The sequence below is a fragment of the Myotis davidii genome, unplaced genomic scaffold (genome assembly GCF_000327345.1).
Source record: "Myotis davidii unplaced genomic scaffold, ASM32734v1 scaffold133, whole genome shotgun sequence".
Classification (NCBI taxonomy): Eukaryota; Metazoa; Chordata; class Mammalia; order Chiroptera; family Vespertilionidae; genus Myotis; species Myotis davidii.
This window is the reverse complement of record NW_006284732.1, coordinates 1,057,745-1,078,283: the sequence shown is the minus strand read 5'-3', so window position 1 is coordinate 1,078,283 and position 20,539 is coordinate 1,057,745. Positions and strand designations below refer to the sequence as shown.

Below are 20,539 nucleotides of genomic sequence, written 5' to 3'. Positions count from 1 at the left end.
GAATTTGTACACCACTTTCTGTTGCATGTTTATGGAATCGTTGGGTCTGTGCATAAGTTCAGCTTAGAAACTGCCTGGCAGTTTTCCAAAGTGTACCAGCCTATTCTCGCAACAGTTTCAGTAGTTTCATGTCCTCACCAATATTTGGTATTTTCTGTCTTTCTCATAATAACAGACTTTTTTTTTATTTGTGGTAAAATACATGCAACATAAAATTTACCATCATTTTTTAAGTCCAGTATTATTATGTATATTCACATTGTTGTGCAATCTCCAGAATTTTTCCATCTTGCAAAGCTGAAACTCTGTACCCATGTACAACCCTCCATTTCTCCCTCCTCTTTGCCCCTGGCAGCCACCATTCTGCTTTGTGTTTCTGTGAGACTGACTATGCTGGATACCTCGTAAGTATAATCATACACTACATATGGTATTTTTCTTTTTTGTGACAATGAAATACTTTTAAAGAATAATGTTTACCTGCTTAATATGAAGTTGAAAGCATAGTTGTGTTAGTTTGCATTCAACCTAACATTATGCAGTGTAGAATTTCAAGATACCTCATTAGACTCAGTATTTGTGAGCACCCAAAGCATTTGACATAATATGAAAGGCCCTGAGGAGTTCCTTAGACCAGAAACTTAAACCAACTTTTTTTTTTGGTGTTTAAAATGACTATGATTAATCACAGTACATTTTTCTTTAAGCTGGGAACAATAGAAAACATTTATTCTTTCTTTAACAACAATTCATTTGATAGTCTCCTTTCCTTTCCTTCTCGGCCAAAATTGGATCCAGTTTCTGGGAAATCCCAGGCTGCAGGCCTCCCCCTCCTTCACTCCCTTTATAACTAATTCTATCTTTAGATTTTTTTTTTCAGATGTCTCTTTGATGTCATGCATTTTCAATTCTGTCACCTCTTGTAGATTTTAAACAGATTTAACTAAACTTTGTGGAATATTTTCCCTTAAAAAAGTGGCAAATTTCTCTGAGTGCCGTTTCAATAGTGATGGTAGCATTGTTGTATTTGGGTGGGGGTATGTGTGAAAGAAGGTGTGGAAAGATGTGGGTCCTGGCTGCTGGGCGAAGCATCAGCACAGTGTTTCTACCTGGACTGGCAGCCCAAACCAGCTGGGGTAAGAAGCCAGCTGTCTCCTGCAAGATGAATCTGAGATACAGATCACCAGGCCATCGGCACATTTCGCTGTGAAACTAATTTGTGGGCATGTACACACAAGCCCACATGTGCATGTCAATAGCCATTAGTTCATAGATCCATTTATTCTGCGCAGTTGCTCCAGCCATATTGTTTCAAGTGATTTTCTGTTCCCCCACTGGATCCCGGTATCTTAATACATAGTTGATGGCACCTGAGAACTTTGCCTATCTAGAAACCGAATATCCTGCCTCATATTATATTTTAGAACCGTGAAAAAAACGAATCTAACCATGGGCCCACCCATAAGTAAGAAAAGAACTAGAAGGCAAAGCAGAAGAACCAATCTCTAGGATTTGGGAAGAAAAAGCACCATGAATAAAGCAGGAGAGAGCAGCATTGTTCCTAACACTAGCACCTTCTCTATTATCCAACTTAGATTGAAACTCTGTTGGAGGTGGCAGCTTATTTCTTTCCAAGACACGCTGTGAGGCTGTTGAATATTTTTATATTAGGAGATTCGTTTTCTCTAAGCTAAAAATCTCCTTTCCTATAATTTTTGATGTTTGCTTAGCCTTTTGAGCCCTAGCCCTGCCCTGTTTCTACTGTCTGGAACAATAGAACAACCCTCCATTATCAGCCACCAGATTGGCTGCTCTAGAGCTTGGAGGGGATTGCATCCACAGTCGTTGCCCTTTTGTTGGGTGTGGCGGGAAGGGCACCAGGTGTTAGACCCGTGGGTTCAGCAACCTCAGTACTTGAGTTCTAGCTGGGAAAGAAGTCAAAGCCAAGACTCAAACTATAAGAGAACACTTATTTGGCAAATCACAGAGGTAGAAGTAATTTGTATAAGAAATGGGCTTAGGAAACAAGTCATAGAAGTAAAGGAAGGGCCCTTGAGGCTCAGAAGTGAGGGAGGGAAAGGTGACACACTTGGGAGTCTGGGGAAGGGGAGAGAGACCCTGAAGGGGATGGGGCTGGAGGGAGGGGAGTCGGGTGGGGAAGGCATGGTGTGCTCCCTGGAGGGAAAGCAGCTGGGTCCTCTTCCCTAAGAGTTTTAAGGGTGGAGATTTTAGGGGAAGACCCGGGGGACGATCTCTACAGAGTACTCAGCAGTGTTCAGGTTGTCCTTTCAGGATGGGAGTCTCCACTGATGGACTGGCCAGCACCGGGCAGGGGGTCATTATTCAGTGCAGCTGGTCCTGAGGTCAGCCTTGTCCTCAGCCATTGCTTGTCTGGTTTGGCTGCTTTTCTGGGCCTGGAGCTGAAATACAGCTGAGGCCTGGATGTTATCTCTAGGGAGGAAAGGTCAGAGATATGCTAGGGGTGGATAGGTCACCCTGGAGGTGAGGTCCCACCCTACAGTTGTCTGTTGCTAGGCACCCAGAGCTTTCCTTCCTGGTGACCTTCTGTACCTGCCCCATGGTCCTTGCTCTGTTCATGTCTGTCTAACTGCCCATCACACTTCGAATGGTTTGCTCTCCTTGTGCTATTCTCAGGAAGTGAAGACCTGAATGTTGTTAAATTTTTCTAAGGTAACAGTTTCTTTGCTGGCTCTTATTTCTCCTACCTGCTAGATCTGGGTGGCCCTTACTTCTCATGAATCCCTCCATATTTCAGCAGTTACCTCTCTGCAGAATGACAGTAGCACATTATTCTTCCTGGATGGTCCGATTTCAAATAACATGGGTACAGGCTCTCCCACACTTTTTTTCTAATGTAAAATGTGTTTTGTTAGAATCACCCAGGAGTCTTAGTTCTGGCTGCTATAACAGACCGCCTTAGACAGAAATGTATTTCTCACAGTTCTGGAGGCTGGGAAGCCTGAGATCAAGGTGCTGGAGAGTTGGTGTCTGATGAGAACCGAGCCCAGTGTCCTCACATGGTACAAGGGACAAGAGAGGTCTTGGGAGGCTCTCTTCTAAGGGCACTAATCCCATTAACGAGGGCTCCACCCTTGTGAACTAATCACCTCCTAAAGGCTCCACCTCCTAATACCATCACATTGGGGGGTTAGGTTTTAACATTTGAATTTGGGGTTGGGTGGGCATGACCACACAAACATTCAATCTACTGTACCAGGGGTGCTGAGTTCATGCATTTGATGTTGAAATGGGAGAAATTATTTCTTGCCTACACCAGTGGTCGGCAAACTCATTAGTCAACAGAGCCAAATATCAACAGTACGATTGAAATTTCTTTTGAGAGCCAAATTTTTTAAACTTAAACTATATAGGTAGGTACATTGTGATTAACTTAATTAGGGTACTCCTAAGGCTTAGGAAGAGCCACACTCAAGGGGCCAAAGAGCCACATGTGGCTCACAAGCCGAGGTTTGCCGACCACTGGCCTACACTCATATTCCCATGAGTACTGAAAACAGTACTTCTAGGAATATATATTTAATTTTTTTTACAATATCATTGGGCTCATCTTTATATGCAACTTATTACTGATTTGGTTACTGGCCTTGTAACTCTTAGGTGCTGCTCCTGGTACTGGGGTATCCATACGATGTTGCTTAAAGTGGAGGCTCTTGCCTGACTCATTGGCCATTTGGGGCGTAAACAGTCTTCCCAGCACTCTTCCAGCTTCTTCATTGTGAACCGAAGTGACTTCTGGGTGGGGGGGTTCCAAATGAAGTCTAGGTGCAGCAGGGGACGTGCTAGTCCTTCCTCTCTTGCTGATTTTTTACTGTGAACTCAAAGTCAGGTTTCTCACCTCAGTAGTAGATGTGTGTCAAAGGCGTTGATACCTTCTTTTTAAATTATTTTTTTATTTTTTATTTCTTTATTGATTAAGGTATTACATATGTGTCCTTATACCCCCATTGCTCCCCCACCCTGGATCATGTGATATTTATCTTTCTCTGACTGACTTATTTCACTTAGCCTTGATACCTTCTTAACACATACTCAGATCTCTCAAGAATATTTGCCTTCATATTTATAGATTTTCCAAGTTGGTCTCGATAGAGCTGTCAGACAGAAAGAATCTGTGGCTGGGGAGTTGGTGAAACGCAATTTATGTCTCATGTTTAAAAAGAAAAAAAAGTAAAAACTGAAACCACCAGGGTCTGAAAGCTGCACTGTTCCTAATACCCTGAAACAGCCACAGGGCATTTCAGCAGCAAAAACACAGCTTGTTTTATCGCTGCTTTTCATAGTTTTGCCTGACAGGCTTGGAGGCACATTGAGTTAAAATGAAGCTGTTAAAGATATAATAAATGCTTTTGAAAATTTCCATTGGACCATCCATCAATAGATGTCTTCTTTGAAAAATGAATGAAAAATCAAACATAAAGACCCAAATGGCTCACTCAGAAATGAATAAACACACGTAGAAGAACATTCGAGTGCATGTGTACTGCCTGTCTATAGTGTTTTATTTTCTCTTTATATTTTTGTTACGTGCAGGTAATAAACCCACTTGGCTTATAGTATCATGAAGGAAAGATTCTATTCCATAGTCTGCTACTTAGAGACTTAGACTTCCTTACTTTCTTTTTTTTTATTTAAATCGTGGTTTAAAGAAAACACAAAATTCACCATCTTACAGTTGAGTAGTGGTAAGTATATTTACATTGTTGTGAAACAGATCTCAGAACTTTTCCATCCTGCAGATCCGAGACCCATTAAAAAACAAGACCCCCTCCTCCCAGCCCATGATAACCATCATTCCACTTGCCGTTTCTAAGAATTTGTTCCCTGATTTCTTTTACACACATGCAGTCCGGAGTCCTCTCCCCTGCTTCAGTGCAGTTGGGACTAGTCATGCCTCTAAGGAACAGAGAACAGGATGTAATTTCACAGTGAGTTTGTAAACTGGAGTGCTAGCGTATACCCAGGAGTATATGGGGGGCTCTAATTCATTTTTCTTTTGGCATGTGGCATCACTGTTTAAAATATGTTAAAGTCATGTTGCGTGATTAAGAAATTAGATGGTGAAAGGCCTTGAAAACTAGATCTTTCTCCTGCCTCTCTCAGCCAGAACTGAGTCTGACTATCCAATTTCTAGTTAAACCTGTGAACTCTGCCTCTTCTATCAGGGTGTATTTAATTTTCAGCAGATGATGGAATCTGTTTCAAAAACACACTTATTGCCCTCCAGTATTTCAGTTGGACTTGTTTTTAGCACTAATGCAATTGTTTATAAATTGGGGCGGAATGCATTTAATGACTGCACACTGTTGTTGGAATGCTGTCAGTTTGAGTAACGCCATCTTTACCGAGGGACACACTCAGTTCTCAGTGGCTGCATCCTTGCTGTATGTCGCCAGGACAGATGAACACTGTGAATGCTGTGCAGTCATGGAGACTTTTCAGAGACAGCCCTTAATGGCTTGGCTTTGCTTGTTTGGTTTTTTGTTTGTTTTTCTTTCCAGAAACATCTGTATGTTTTCCAACGTGGCTTTTTCTCCAGTGCTGATATTCAGTCCCTGAAGGCTGCCTCTGTTACTAAATTTCGTTTATAAGTTTGTAATGGGCAGAATTTTATTTAAAAGGCAGCATCTGTACCTGTGCTTTTTATTATCTGTCTTGCATTTGCATTTTTCCCCTGTTAACTTTGAGCATGGGTGACACTCCATGAAGGTGAAGCTCACTAAAATGGTGATTGCCAAATGTTCGGCTTTAAGGCTTTAAGACAAGGCATTTGCACTGAGCCAAGAGAATGTGCTCCATCCAAAGATATCATCCTCTTGACCGTATTTTGAAATAATCACACAAGAGTAAACTAGTGAACCTGCTCAAAAGGAGCTGATGGCCTGGATCCCCGAAAAACACAGCCTCAGAAGCATTTATAAGAACACTAGAGGCCCCATGCACAAAATTTGTGCACCGGGAGCTGGGGGAGGGTATCCTTCAGCCTGGCCTGTGCCCTCTCACAGTCCGGGAGCTTCGGGGGATGTCCAACTGATGACTTAGGCCTGCTTCTCAGTCGGACATCCTTAGTGCTGCTGTGGAGGCAGGAGAGGCTCCCGCTACTGCCACTGTGTTTGCCAGCCATGAGTCCGGCTTCTGGCTGAGGAGCACTTCCCCTGTGGGAGTGCACTGACCACCTGGGGGAAGCTCCTGTATTGAGCGTCTGCTCCCTGGTGGTCAGTGCATGTCACAGTGACTGGTCATTCCGTCGTTCAGTCGATTTGCATATTAGCCTTTTATTATATAGGATAAACCCTTCTTTTTAGTTCACATATTCTGCTATTTGCAAAAGGCATCTGAGGGATACAGCCACATGGCCAGTTAATGCTGGTGAAGAGACAGTTTCCCTGCCAGTCCAGTCTTGTGTACTGTCGCCAGTTTGACATATGTTTCCTGATCCATAGAATGTCATTCTTTATCTTCTCATTTTCCTTTTAACGTTTTCCCTATGGTTGGCCTTTCATGAGTGATTTGCTTTTATGGCTTTTGGAAGCCGTCAGCTGTTTGAGCAACAGTTTCTTGAAGTAAAAATATATTCAAATTGGCTTTAGCATCTAGACCCCAGCTTATCGTTGTGTTTGTTAAAGACTGTGCTATTATAGTCTCTCCATGAGAATTGTAGGCTTAAAGTGATTCCACTCATTCATCCATTCAGCAAATCTTTATGCGCACCCACTGCGTCTCATGCTGTTCTGATGAACAAAACAGATGACAATCCATGTGCTAGCAGAACCTGCCGTCTATCAGAGAAAGACAGCCACGTATAAGAACCACTATAAAGAAATACATTGTTTTGGATGCTACAGAGTGATAAGTGAAAGTGAAAAATGAAAAGAAATAGAGCAGAATAAGAGGAGCGGGGGGCAAAGTACAGTTTTAAGTAGGGTGTTTAGGGTCAGCCCTACTGAAAAGCCAGCATTTGTGTAAAGATTGGAATGAGGTGAAGGACTCATCCATGAAGATTTCTGGGGGAGAAAGTGGTCCAGGCAGAGGGAGTAATCAGTGCAAAGGCCCTGAGGCAGGTGTGTGTCTGATATGCTCAGAAAACAGCCAGGAGGTCTGTGTGGCTGGAGCTGAGTGAGCGTGAGGCAGAGAAATTTGATATGAGCTTGGACAGGTGACATGGGGTGGAGCACATGTCCCAGGACTTTGCTTTCCATTGTGAGGACTCTGGCATTTACTCTGAGTTTTGAGCAGAGAAGTGACACATCTGATTTATTTATTTATTTATTTTATTAGTTAAGGTATTACAAATGTGCCTCATCCCCCCGGCACATCTGATTTAGTAGAAGATGACTGTTACTGATAGAGCTGAGAAGCTATTTGTGAATTTTTTATGGGTAAGTCAGATAGTAGTTGTAAGTGACCAAGGTCAAATGCAGCAGAGAAATACAAGGGAATTGTCATGAAAACATTTCATCAAGGTGTTCAAACAGGTAAATTTGAGGAGAATGTTATAAAAAGTAAGCCGAGTGGTTGCCAAGTTCTTGTGTGCCAGGACGGTGGGTGTGAATCAATCATTGAGCGATGCTTCCCCAAACTCTTCATGCATGCGAGACTCCATGCATAGAGGCGTTTGAGGGTGTGGGTGATCTGAAGTTTCCAGGTGAACCTGGTTTTCAGATTCCCCTCGGAATCATGGCTGTGCTAGAATTAGCTCCTTAATTAAATCCTGGCTGCTGACCAGCATTCCTTCCTATTAAGTTTGTAAAAACTTAGAGAAACTGTGATGTCCGCTATGTAGAATGATCGTGTTTGTCAGCACTGCGGTTTATTAGCACTCAAGGGGCTTGTTGTCTGATACTTAAAGGAAAAATGTGTTTAATTCAGACTCTTGGCAGTCCTTCTGGCTGAGTATTTTTGGATGCACTTTCCGTGCTTTTGCTATATACTTATTTGTTTCTTTTTCGCAAATCTAGAGTCTGTGTGCTTAGGGTTTGTCTTACTCTAGCAAGGTGCTGGTGGGAAGGGACTGTCATCAACAGTGAACACATAATTGTTTTTTTGCATTTTAGTGGTTTTCCAGTTCATTGATCATAACAGAGCCCTCCTAACCCCCACCCACCACTCTATCTTATAGACACTATCTCATTCCTCAACCCCTCATCAAAAGGTACTGGAATATAAGGGAAAGTATACATTTTACTTTATGGCAGTTAAAGTGCAGTAAGGCTTAAAAATACTCAAGAGGGAGTTTGCATAGCTACCAAACGTTGGGAATAACCTGGCAAAGGTTTCAATTAAAAATGATTTATTGAGTACCTTCCAAATGTGGGCACTTTATGCGTCTTCATCTCATTGCTTATCCTAGCTACTTCTTTACGGGGTATTATTATTCCATTGCTCTGAGGGAAAATCCATGCCCAGGGAGGCCATTTAACTTGCCCAGACCACATAGACGGTAAGTGACAAACCAGGCATCGAAATTATGACCTAGTGAAACTCACTCTGTACTGCTCGCAAATGTAATCTCATACATTTTTATACCTAACTATAGAGGCTCGGTGCACGAAAATTCGTGCACTGGCTGGGGAGCGGGGGTGTTCCTCAGCCTGGCCTGCCCCCTCTCACAGTCCAGGAGCCTTCAGGGGATATCCTACTGACGGCTTATGCCCGCTCCCCATAAGCCACAGTCTGGCCTCCCTCTGTGGGAGGCGACTGGGCCAATCAGAGGAAGGCGCCGCCCCCATCTGCTGCCACTGCCGGCCATTGTGGCTGTCTGCCCTCAGCCCTCTCAGCCACTGCGGCTTTGTCCAGAAGGACATCTGGAAGATGTCTGGTCTATCTGATCTAATTAGCATATTACCCTTTTATTAGTATAGATAGTAATAGCTTTATTTATTGGAAGAGACGCAAAAGTTAGGTTTTCCTCTATTTTTATAATGAAAATGTTTTTTATGGTGCTTGGCTTTCTCTCCGGCTCCCCTCACCCCCCTTCCTAAATTTACCAGTCCTTTCAATAGATTTTCAATATTTTTGAATTTTTTCAACATTGTGATGAAACACACATAACATAATATTTACATTTATTTTAAGTGTTTGTAACTGTACAGTTCAGTGGCATTAAGTACATTCACCTTGTTGTGCACCTATCACCACCATCCATCTCCATCGCCTTCTCTGTCTTCCCAAACTGACACTCTGTGCCCACTGAATAAGAACTCCCATCCCTACCTCCTCCCAGGCCCTGGGAGCTACTATTCTACTTTCTGTATCATCTGCTTTCTGTCTTTATTGCATATGCTTCTTGTACCTTTATTATAGACTTATTTGTAAGTTTTCTTTCCCCTAAATCTAGTGTGTGCTTACATTAATCTGAGCATTCCAGTTTTTTAAAGGGAGAGAAGTATTAACTTTATGATTTCAACTTTGACCTCCTTGCAGAAAGAATGAAAAATAAATAGTATTGGTTCCGGACGTTTTCTGGGTAGTTCAAAGCCAAGAATTCTTAAAGGAACCTGAAAGCCATGATTTACATATTTTCAAATTTAAAAGCCTTACGCTATAAAAATAATTTTAAATTCCCTGTTCAGGATTGAGAAAATGTTCCCATTCTCCCCGCTGACTAATTGAAAAACACTAAAAATGTTTTCTGATTAAAGTGTCTGTTATCTAACAGAGTAATTTTCTTTCATTTAATGTTCTTAGAAGTTCTCCAAGAGCCTTAGAGATTGGTTTTGGAGGAAGGCTGTACTTCACAAGCATGGTAGAAGAGGCAGGGAAAGGCGGGAACCGGGAGCCGCATTGGGTGGCTTGTTCTACAGCCTTTACCTTGCTGTTCAGACGCTAAGCTAAATTCAGTGAAGCACCTACCTTACATGTTCCCTCGAAATACTAATGTTGGAAGCCAAGTGTGTGATATCAGGTGTATTTTCAGAAAGTTCAGGCTCAGCAGGCTGATGCACTTTGGAGGTTGAATGAGACCACTGAACCCAAAGAGAAAAGTGCCAAACGAAGTAGACATAGGAAAATGCACGCATTCTTCTGTTGCTGGGAAGGGGGTAATGCTTTCCTTGAGTCATAATCTGGTTTCTGCTCGCCTTATTCACTATTTGTGGGATAGTTTATTCCCTGCCTAGCGGATATTTAAAGTAGCAAGAGGTTATGCAAAAATTTTTTGTTGTTGTTAAATTTTGGAATTTTTTACTCATCTACTTCTAAAAGTGATTAAAAGACAATGAATTGCTCAAGATCAAGAGCAGATTAAGCCAGCATTCTGAATAGCTGAATTCTCCATAGACATTTTTTCTTTTGCTCACTGCATTACAGGTTTGCAAGATAGCAGCAGAAATCCACTACTTCTTGAGCATATGTGTGCACGCACATGTATGCATGTACACACGCACACACACATCACACAGCCTTGGCGTGAAGGAAGAAGGGCGGTTCTATACGAATGACGCTGTGGCTGTAACGTAGCTAAATTACAGCGAAGGAGCTGAAAGGGCCCATTCTCCTCTTGGCCTGGAGTCGGGACTCTGAAATCCAATCTGAAGTGTGTTTAATGAGTGTTCTGAATGCTGGGTCTCCGTGCAGAGGGGAACAAGGAGCACAGTGTGTCCTGGCAGACAGCGTGGCCACCCCTGGAGCCACAGCCAGGAGAAAGAATCGCTGCGCTGTGGACCCAGTGGATGGGCAGGCCTAAACATTTAGCTATGTTCTCCCAGAATGAAGGCCTTGTCCCGGTTCCCCGGACTTGGGTCTTAAAGTTGCAGTTCCTGTTCTTGCTGTGGTTGGCATTGCACAGCCATCGTGATCACACCGTGTGCTGACCAGGCTACCACCAGGTTTGCTGTTTGGCTTTTGAGTAATTTTCTTGCCTCCCCCTTCTCCTCCTGCATCGCTAATACCCAGGAGAGCTTACTGAGTACTGGATACCATCCTAAGAGCTCCATGTCTGCTATGTCATTTAATCCTCACCACACTCCAATGAGATGGTTCAGCCATTCTTCCCACTCTACAGAAGAGAAAACTGAGGCCCAAAGGGGAACTTGCCCAAGGTCATACTGCCATGGGATTGGCAAGAAGGCAGCAGCCCCCAATTTGTATTCTTAGTAATTATATTACACAGCTGCTCCAAGTCACTGAAAGGCTGGGCAAACAACACAAGAAACATCTCGCACATTTCAGCTGTTCCATTTCTGTCTTTTAAAGATTTATTTTTAATTATATAAATATATATATTTTTTATTTCAGAGAGGAAGGGAGAGGGAGAGAGAGATAGAAACATCAATGATGAGAGAATCATCAATTGGCTGCCTTCTGCACGCCCCCTGCTGGGGATTGAGCCCACAACCCAGGCATGTGTCCTGATCAGGAACCAAATAGTGACCTCCTGGTTCATAGATTGATGTTCAACCACTGAACTACATCAGCCGGACTCTCTGGCCTTTATCAATCTAAAAAGTTAAACCCTTAAGATCCTTATGTCATTCTTGCATCATTTCCTCCCCTTGTGGGTGTCCCGGTGCAGAAGGCACATGTTCAAGTGCTGGAAGTCGAACTGAGTGTTAAATGTCTCCTGTCTTCTCTTCGTTACCATCTCTTTGTCCGCGGGCTTAGTTTCTAGGAATTTTCAACTGTATCTTTAAGCTCTTCTAGTGCGAATTTTCTTTCTGTTCTGCTATTTTTACTTCTAACAGCTCTTTCTTGTTATCCAAATGTTCCTCGTTATAACCTTCTGGGTTTTTATTTTTAAGTTGTAAACTCTTAGCTATATGAGGATACAAATTACAGTGTTTTTAAAAGTTTTTTACTCTACCCTGCATCATCGAAAGTACCTGGCATCTCCCATTTCTGACTTTCGGGGGAGTTCTGCGTAATTTGTCTGCTCCCCGTTGCCGACTCTCTCTCCTGTCTTCAGTAATTAGATGTCAGCTTTTCCCTCTGTCATCTTCTAGAATTTGGGAGAAATTTCTCACCTGCTGTCTCTCCTTTCATTTTCTCGGTGTTCTATGAATTTATTCCTTTCCCCCCTGCTTTCATTATTTGAGTGTTTGTTTATGCAGGCTTCCTGGGTATTGTGGAGAAAAGCTGCATGTATTCAGCCTGCCATATTGAGCCACAAGCCCAACATTCTTTTCATCAGTTATAGTGAGTCTAGTCTAGCAATGGCCTTCTGCTAAAATTTCTAAGAAAATGTACTTTACAGACACATAGGTGGGTTCCTGTAGATTTCTCAAATTGCACTCTCCTTGAACTTCTTACTTGCTTGATAGCTCCTGACTGTGTGCAGAGGGGCGGGGAAGGTGACACCCTGGACGGACAGCTGGGGGTGGGGGTGGATGCAGTGTGAGTTGTGTGACTGCTGAGCCTGAATCCCACCCTTTCTACCTCACCTGTGGGAGGATCTCAAAAGAGAATATTTTGTAAAAAGAGCTTCAGTTAGAGAGCATCATTCACATCCAAAGCAACAATAGTAAAAAGAGAAACACCTCTTAATAGGAACAATGAATTGCCTCCCATAATCAGTCCACTACTTGTTGAATATATTTGATTGTCAAATTAGAGAGATTTTGAAGGCCAGAATTTTTATCTCGAATCTGTTTTCTGGGTTATTAATCTGTTTTAAGCCCTTTATTTGAAAGGGACAGTGCGGAACATGAGTGCTTTGTCCCTGCAGTTCTGGAGGCTAGAAGTCCAAAATCAAGGAGTTGTCAGGCCACTTTCCCTTTGGAACCCTTGCAGCTTCTCGTGGGAGCCATCAGTCCTCAGGGTTCCTTGGATTGCAGCTGTATCGCTTCAATCTCACCTTGGCATTCAAAGCATAGGCTTCTCACCAGCAGCAGGGAGCCTGTTAGAAATTCAGATCCTCAGCCACCACCCCAGCACCTGCAGCTTATCAAGGTCCGCAGGTGATGAGTGGGTCGGTTCATAAATCAGAGAAGTGCTGCTCCAAGCCACCTCCAGCAGCATTGAGGGCAGAATAGGCAGGGGCCCGGGTGGACTCTGCCCTTGGGCACGTAGATGTGGTAGCCGGGCTTTGCATTCTGTGACAATGCTGAGGCATGCCTTTGGGCTGGGAAATGGACCTCCTCCTTTTCAATGTCAACCCATTGGCCTGCCATGAATTCTGTAAACGAACATTTCCCCATCACAGTAGCAGCAACAATGGCAGAGAACTTGTGTTGTGGGCCAGACCCTTTGCCAAACACTTTGGGGTCATTGCTTTATTTAGTTTTCATTGATCCTAGGAAGTAGATAGTATTTCTAGTCCTTTCATGACTCCATGTGCTGTGGACTGAACTGTGTCCCCGCCCCCTCCCTAACTCATACGTTCTAGCCCTAATCCCCAGGATGGCTGGATTTGGAGCAAGGTCAAATAAGGTCATAGGGTGAAGCCCTGATCCTGGTCCAAGAGGATTAGTGTTTTTCTAAGAAGAGATGCCAGAGACCAAATGCTCGCCCACTCACCTACCCCACTCCTCTAACATAGCACTTACCATATATTCTAATTTACCTGGTTGTTTGTCTCCACCCCAACTCAGAAAGAGGCACTTACCTTATTGATTTCCATTCCCACAGCACCTAGCACAGCGCCGGCACAGGGCAACTTGCTTGATAAATGTACCCCAGGTGCCCCAAACCGTAGTAGTGATTAACACTTCCACTCACCTGGTTGCACACTGCCAGAGAGCCTGAGGAAACCTGCAGTTATAACGCCCTAAGATCACACATGCTGAAGGTTAGTGAATTTGAACAATATTCTAATAAGCTTTAATGGTGGCAGAAAGGGGGCCAAGGCCCCTGAGAGAGACCCTTCCCTTCAGCTGGACGAGAGCATGGCCTGGTTGCCATGGAGATATTGATCCCAAAACAGAGCTCTCTGAAACTTGTGCAGATGCAGATTTTATAAACCTGGTCAAAAGTCATCTTGATAGTTTTGTCTACGAGGTAATTTCAGAAAGGTAGAGCCTTAGCTCGTATTCAGTGGGACACACCATTTTTCAGACCCTTAGAGAGGGAGGAGAAGACACCCCCAACCCAGAAAGAATTGTGTCTTTATTCTTTTAGAGGAGGAAAAGAACTACTCCCTCATAAAACTTTATGGGACAGAAATTACCCGAAGGCACAGACATATTTTAAAAGCACCATAAACTACAGCAACTTTGGTTCAGTTTTTAATAGCGGTATGTGAATGTTCATACTGTTTATTATTCGGTGCTTACATGCCAGACATCCCCCAAGAATGTAAACCTCCTCCTAAAACTTAATTTTGTAGGATTGCGTGAAAAGCCAATTCCGAAGGCAGAAAGCATAGGGACATACAGTTTGAAATCAGCCCATTTATTTGTCCACTAGATTAAAATTCAAATGCCTTTTGGAGCATAATTAATGCAGGTTTTCAAGTGATGCCTAACTAACTTGGTTTCCTTCCTTATATATGACAGCTTATATAGCCATAATATAAATGTGTGTGTGTGTGTGTGTGTGTGTGTGTGTGTGTGTGTGTATCTTAAAGTAAGTTACTATTTGAAAAAGAAATCCCTTTACAGTTGAATTTTCTTCAGGATCTCTACTTTCTGTTCTCCCAGTTTAATCTATACTTTTAGCCCCATTCAGATTTTATTGACTGACTTGCACGTTCGTTTTAGCAATAAGGGGCTCGTGGATTGGTAGCTTTTAAACCCCAGCATCAATTTTCCGTGCAGAGCCTGCACCAAATGTATAATTTGTGGTTACTTCCACCAATGTTTATTTTAGGACTTTTTTGTCAGACACACAGACGAGCTCTTTGTGCTGAGGAATATGAGTGCACATGTGCGGATAGTCACACACTCTTCCCATGTGCTGGCTCCTCTGCACAGCCGCTCCGCGGGAGCCGCATCCAGCCCCTCAATCTTGTTTTAAGATCTAATGTGAAGTAAATAGATTCTGTTGTGAGTGACCCTCCTCAGGTGATTATAATGCGGACCCTATTCCTCAGTTCCTTTCCCCTGCCCTTTCCTCTTGCACTTTTTTTTTATTGTGGCAAAATAGACATAACATAAAATTTATCATTTCAGCCATTTTTAAGTATATAATTCAGTGGCATTAAGTACATTCAGAATGTTGTGCGGTCACCACCACTATCCATTTTATGTTCTGTGATACAATTCTGAACAGAATTACTTTCAGTGTGAGGCTCAGAAATTCGTTGGAGACGAGTGTAGAGAATGACTGAGGGAGAAAATCCACAGGAAGAGGAAGTAGAGGGGTAGTTTTTCTTAAAGAATGAGGATGCAACTCTTCTTCCCGCCTCCAAGATGTTTCCTCAGTAGAAGTTAGCCCTTGTGTATGGATACTCCCAGGCAGTTCTACCCCAGCTCCCAGAAGAAAGGGAACCAGGTCCCTGAGCTTTGGCATCGTGATGCCTGGGAGCATTTTCGACCATTGTGCTGGGCACACATTTGGGGTGTTAATGCTGAGCACCACTTACCCATGAAATTGTCATGGAGTGGTTGCATTTAAACCATAAATACTTTTAGTGATGCTCCCTGAATATCACCAGCTTTCATAGGGAAATTCAGGCATCTGTTTTATGATGATTGTTAGGAGCTATAATATCATTCAAACTCTAAATTCATTTCTTTCTATATAAAAATGTTGGCATCATAGAGAAGTCATTTCATACAAAGGATTGGTACAACATAATAAACTTTAAGGAAATTGTTAAGAATTGAGACCAGATTGTATCATTTATCAACTAGATTCCAGGCATCTATTTCCAGCCCCTTATTTTTACCAATATGTGCTGGATACATTCACAAAACGCTCCGCTGACTCTGTTCAGGTGGAAAGTCCCCCTTGCCTGAGGCACTTAGTTGAACAGCATGTCTATAAAGACATCGATTGTATATTGATTCTTTTGTTTATTTGGACTTCCAGCGTGGAGTTGTAAAGTCTCATGATGAAGCTCTCAAATTCACTTATTTCCAGGGATTCTTTGGAAATGTGAGTGCTTGCCAGCTGGTCAGATAATTGATAGTTTGTTTTTTAACAAATAGGAAATGTCAAGAATTGTGAGGAAGAAGGATTGTGAAACTGGCTTGTGGTCTTCTCTTTAACAAACATGTTATGATATAGGAATGCTTCCACAACTTCTTAGGCCCAGGCCCGTGGTCAGCAAACTGCGGCTCGCAAGCCACATGCAGCTCTTTGGCCCCTTGAGTGTGGCTCTTCCACAAAGTACCACGTGCGGGCGCGCGTACAGTGAGATTGAAACTTCGTGGCCCATGCGCAGAAGTCGATTTTCAGCCTGGGCGAGTCTATTTTGAAGAAGTACTGTTGATATTTGGCTCTGTTGACTAATGAGTTTGCCGACCACTGGCCCAGGCCTTTGTTTATAATGTTCTCATTAATGCTTGCAGATTTTACCAGAGAGGAGGGTCTAGATTCTAGAACAGGGGTGGGCAAACTTTTTGACTCGAGGGCCACAATGGGTTCTTAAACTGGACCGGAGGGCCGGAACAAAAGCATGGATGGAGTGTTTGTGTGAACTAATATAAATTCAAAGTAAACATCATTACATAAAAGAGTACGGTCTTTTTTTTTTTTTTTTTAGTTTTATTCATTTCAAACAGGCCGGATCCGGCCCGCAGGCCGTAGTTTGCCCATGGCTGTTCTAGAACAAAGAGCTGTGTGTCAGTTACTCGTGTAGCTCTTTGGGGGCAGGAGTGAGAACTTGAACCCAGGACCTGCTTTAGCTTAGCTGAGATTCCCGAGTGCTCTCAGCATGACTGGTTAGGGCACGGTGTGTCCCAAAGAGAGGAAAAATAAGATTGGTGACCTGTAATCCATGTGGCTCTTAAATCCACTGTATAAATGCAGGTGTATGTGGGCAGCAGGGGGTGGGGTATGATTGATAGAAGAGAACGGGTTACATTCAATGACCTGTTACTCCTGCCTTCGATCGGTACAAGTAAAATGACTCTACCAGTAACCTTTGGACCAGGCATTCAAAGTCTAAAGCCTGGTGAGTTTGGAATTATCCATAGAGAATATTACACGCCATTAGATGGCTGTGAATATCTTCTGGATTTCAATGATGAGGAATTATGGGAGCATAACTTGGTAGTTGTTTAAAAACAGGGCCCAGCCTATGTGACTCAGTGGGTTGACCTATGAACCGGGAGGTCATGGTTTGATTCCTGGTCAGAGCCTATGTCTGGGTTGCTGGTTTGATCCCAAGTGTGGGGTGTGCAGGAGGCAGCCCATCAACAGTTCTCTCTCATCATTGATGTTTCTATCTCTGTCTCCCTCTCCCTTCCTCTCTGAAATCAATAAAAGTATTTTTTTTTAAAGAAGGTGCTTTACTGCTGGACACTGAAGCACCTTTGATGGCTCCTCAGGTCACGCTGGGGCAGGCTAATGGACTTACTGGTCTCCTGGGTTACTAATTGGTTCCTCAGAGAGGAGGTGAAACTAGAAAAGCAGTAACTGGAGATGATCATGTCTTTGAAACATTTTTCTTTCAGTGTTTAATCTGTGTGGTAGAGTTGGGTCTATTTTATTAGTGGGTCACTAGGAGTCTGCTGGAGAGTGGAGGGAAACCAATATGATTCTAAGCTGTTAGTGTAGAAAATGGGTTCTTATATATCATACTAGAGGCCCAGTGCACAAATTCGTGCATGGATGGGGGCCAGCCAGCCCGTCCCGATTGGTGGTGATAAGGCCAGGCCAGCAGGGAGAGGGGCCAAGGATGGTTGGCTGGCTAGCCCCACCCCTGGTTGAACTCCCGGTCTTACTCCCTGTCGAGGAGACAATTTGCATATTAGCCTTTTATTATATAGGATTCTATTTGCTTATAGATTCAGTGTATAGAAAATACACATGCAGCGTTGATTTTAACAGACATTGTTAAAGTGTCAGATGCCTTGTTAGGCAATGGCAATAGACAGGTGAATAAATAACTCAGAACCTAATCAGAGAGACAGACTCATAGCTCTTTAATTTATATAATATTGTGGAATGAGTAACTTTTCTTGATTTGTTTATTCATTCATTTTAACAAAATTGATTGGTCTTTAAGCATTATAGATACAGGATTAATAAAATATGGCCTTTCCCTTCAATGGATGGGTAGTCTAGATGTAGTCTAGATGAGAGTCTGCATAGAGTATTATAATAACCAAGAGAAGAAAGCCCTAAGTTTTACCGTATTCCTGGGGAGAGAGACACAGGGCAGGGTTTCAGTGGGATCCTGAGTTGAAAACTGATGTCCACACAAAACCTGCACACAATTATAGGAGCTTTATTCATAATTATAAAAACTTGAGCAACCACGGTGTCCTTCAGTAGGTGAATGCATAAACAAACTATGGTCCATTATTCAGTGATATTGGAATATTATTCAGTGATCAAAAGAAATGAAGTGATCAAGGCAGGAAACAATATAAAGGAAGCTTAAACGTACATTGCTAAGTGAAAGATGACAATCTGAAAAGTCTCCATAGGGTACTTTTTGATTCCAACTATATGGCAATCAAAAAGGCAAAACTACAAACACAGTAAAAAGGTTAATGGTTGCCTGGGGTTAAGGAGGAGGGAGATGAAGGTTGAATGGATAGAGCACAGTAGATTTTTGGGATGATGGATACATGATAATACACATTTGTCAAACTGCGTAGAACTATGCAACACAAAGAGTGAACCTTAATGTAAATAGTGGATTTCAGGTGATAGTAATGTGTCAATGTTGGCCCAATAACAATAGCAAATATATCACACGAATGCCGTGACTTTCAGCCTTTTAATCTTATAAACATAAACTAATTACTAAAATTCTTCGGCAGACCAAAAAAAATTGTATTTTTTGCCAATCTGACAAAAAATATGTATAATTTTGATTCATTCACACCAGGCAGCTGTTGTCATTTTTTAATTTGACAATCTAAGGGAAAAGAGGTCAGTGCCCCTGACCAACTATCAGGTATTAACATGTTTTAAAAATGCTTGTGGTACACCGGTTGAAAATCGCTGCACTGATGCAAGATGTGAGTAACGGGACACTGTGTGTGTGGCAGGGAGCAGTGTCTGGGAACTCTCTGTGCTCCTGCCTGGCTCGGAGGGAATAACGCCTCTTGTTTCTCTTCCCAGCAAAGAGCCCCGGGGAAAGTGTTGCTGGATGCAGTGTGCAACCACCTCAACCTCGTGGAGGGCGACTATTTTGGCCTTGAGTTTCCTGACCACAAGAAGATCACGGTAAGGGGTGTCATGTTGATGTTGCTATTTTATTATCTGTTTGACTTGGGAAAAGGGAGTAATCAGGATCTTTTCTTGACCGTACAGAAATATACAGAGGAAAAACACCCAGAAAGCGTCTTTAATCTTTTTCTGAGAGTAATGTGTGCACAGCATTAGCGCATTCAAAGAGAATACACATGAAGGCTCTCTTTGCCTCATCTCTCCCTCTGGGACCATTACCAGTTTCTTATGTATTCTTCTGATCAAAGCGCGCGCGCGCGCACACACACACACACACACACACACACACACACACACATACTTACACACACTCTTACACTTGTATGCTTTTCATACTTTTCCCCATTAATATATCACAGAGATCTTGCCTTTTCAGGACATAGAATTCATTTCCTCTTTTTAAAATAGTTTTATGCCATTCCATTGAATGCATATGCCATAATTTACCAGCTCTGTTGTAAATGATGGGACACAGGTTGTCCCCAATCTTTTCTGTTACAAAGGATGCTGCAGTGAAAATTCTAGAGCATTTTTATGTTTGCTCTCATGGCCAAGTATTTCTGTAGTTCAGATCCAAAGGCATGGAATTGCCTAGTCCATGGGTCTGACTATATCAACGTTTACTAAATACAGGGTGAGGCAAAAGTAGGTTTACATTTGTGAGTACGCAAAACACAGTTTATTCTTTTTAAAAAATTTTTATTGTTGAAAATATTACACATGTCCCCTTTATCCCCCCCATTGAATGCCTGTAGTGCACTCCCATCCCCCTCCACAGGCCCTCCACAGTTTATTCTTGTATTATTATTTATTTTTATACTAGAGGCCTGGTGCAAAAAAATTTGTGCACTCGGGAGGGGGGGTGGGAGGGGGTCCCTCAGCCTGGCCTGTGCCCTCTAGCAGTCTGGGACCCCTTGGGAGATAACGACCTGCTGGCTTAGGCCTGCACCCTGGTGGCAGAGGGCAGGCCCAATCCCTAGGTGCAGCCCCTAGTCGGGCTCAGAGCAGGGCCGATTAGGGAGTTGGGGCACCACCCCCTGTCATGCACAGAGCAGGGCGGATTGGGAGGTTGTGATGCCACCCTCAGTCACAATCAGGGTAGGGCCGATTGGGGGGTTGGGGCACCGCCCCCTGTCACACTCAAGGCAGGGTCAATGGGGAGGTTGCGGCACCACCCCCTGTCACGCACAGAGCAGGGCCAATCAGGGGGTTGGGGCGCTGCCCCCTGTCACGCACACAGCAGGGCCCATCAGGGGCGTTGGGGCTCCGTACCCTA

The 20,539-nt window shown here is 43.1% G+C and overlaps 1 protein-coding gene across 4 annotated transcripts in view; it reads left to right on the top strand.

Annotated features, from left to right (window-relative positions):
• FARP1 (FERM, ARH/RhoGEF and pleckstrin domain protein 1) overlaps positions 1-20,539 on the top strand; it is a 231,935-nt gene that overhangs the window by 109,810 nt on the left and 101,586 nt on the right. For all 4 annotated transcript variants that reach the window (XM_006755040.2, XM_006755039.2, XM_006755038.2 and 1 more), the window contains exon 2: positions 19,156-19,260. In XM_006755040.2, coding sequence (XP_006755103.1) covers positions 19,156-19,260 — 105 coding nt within the window. The remainder of the gene's footprint in view (positions 1-19,155; positions 19,261-20,539) is intronic.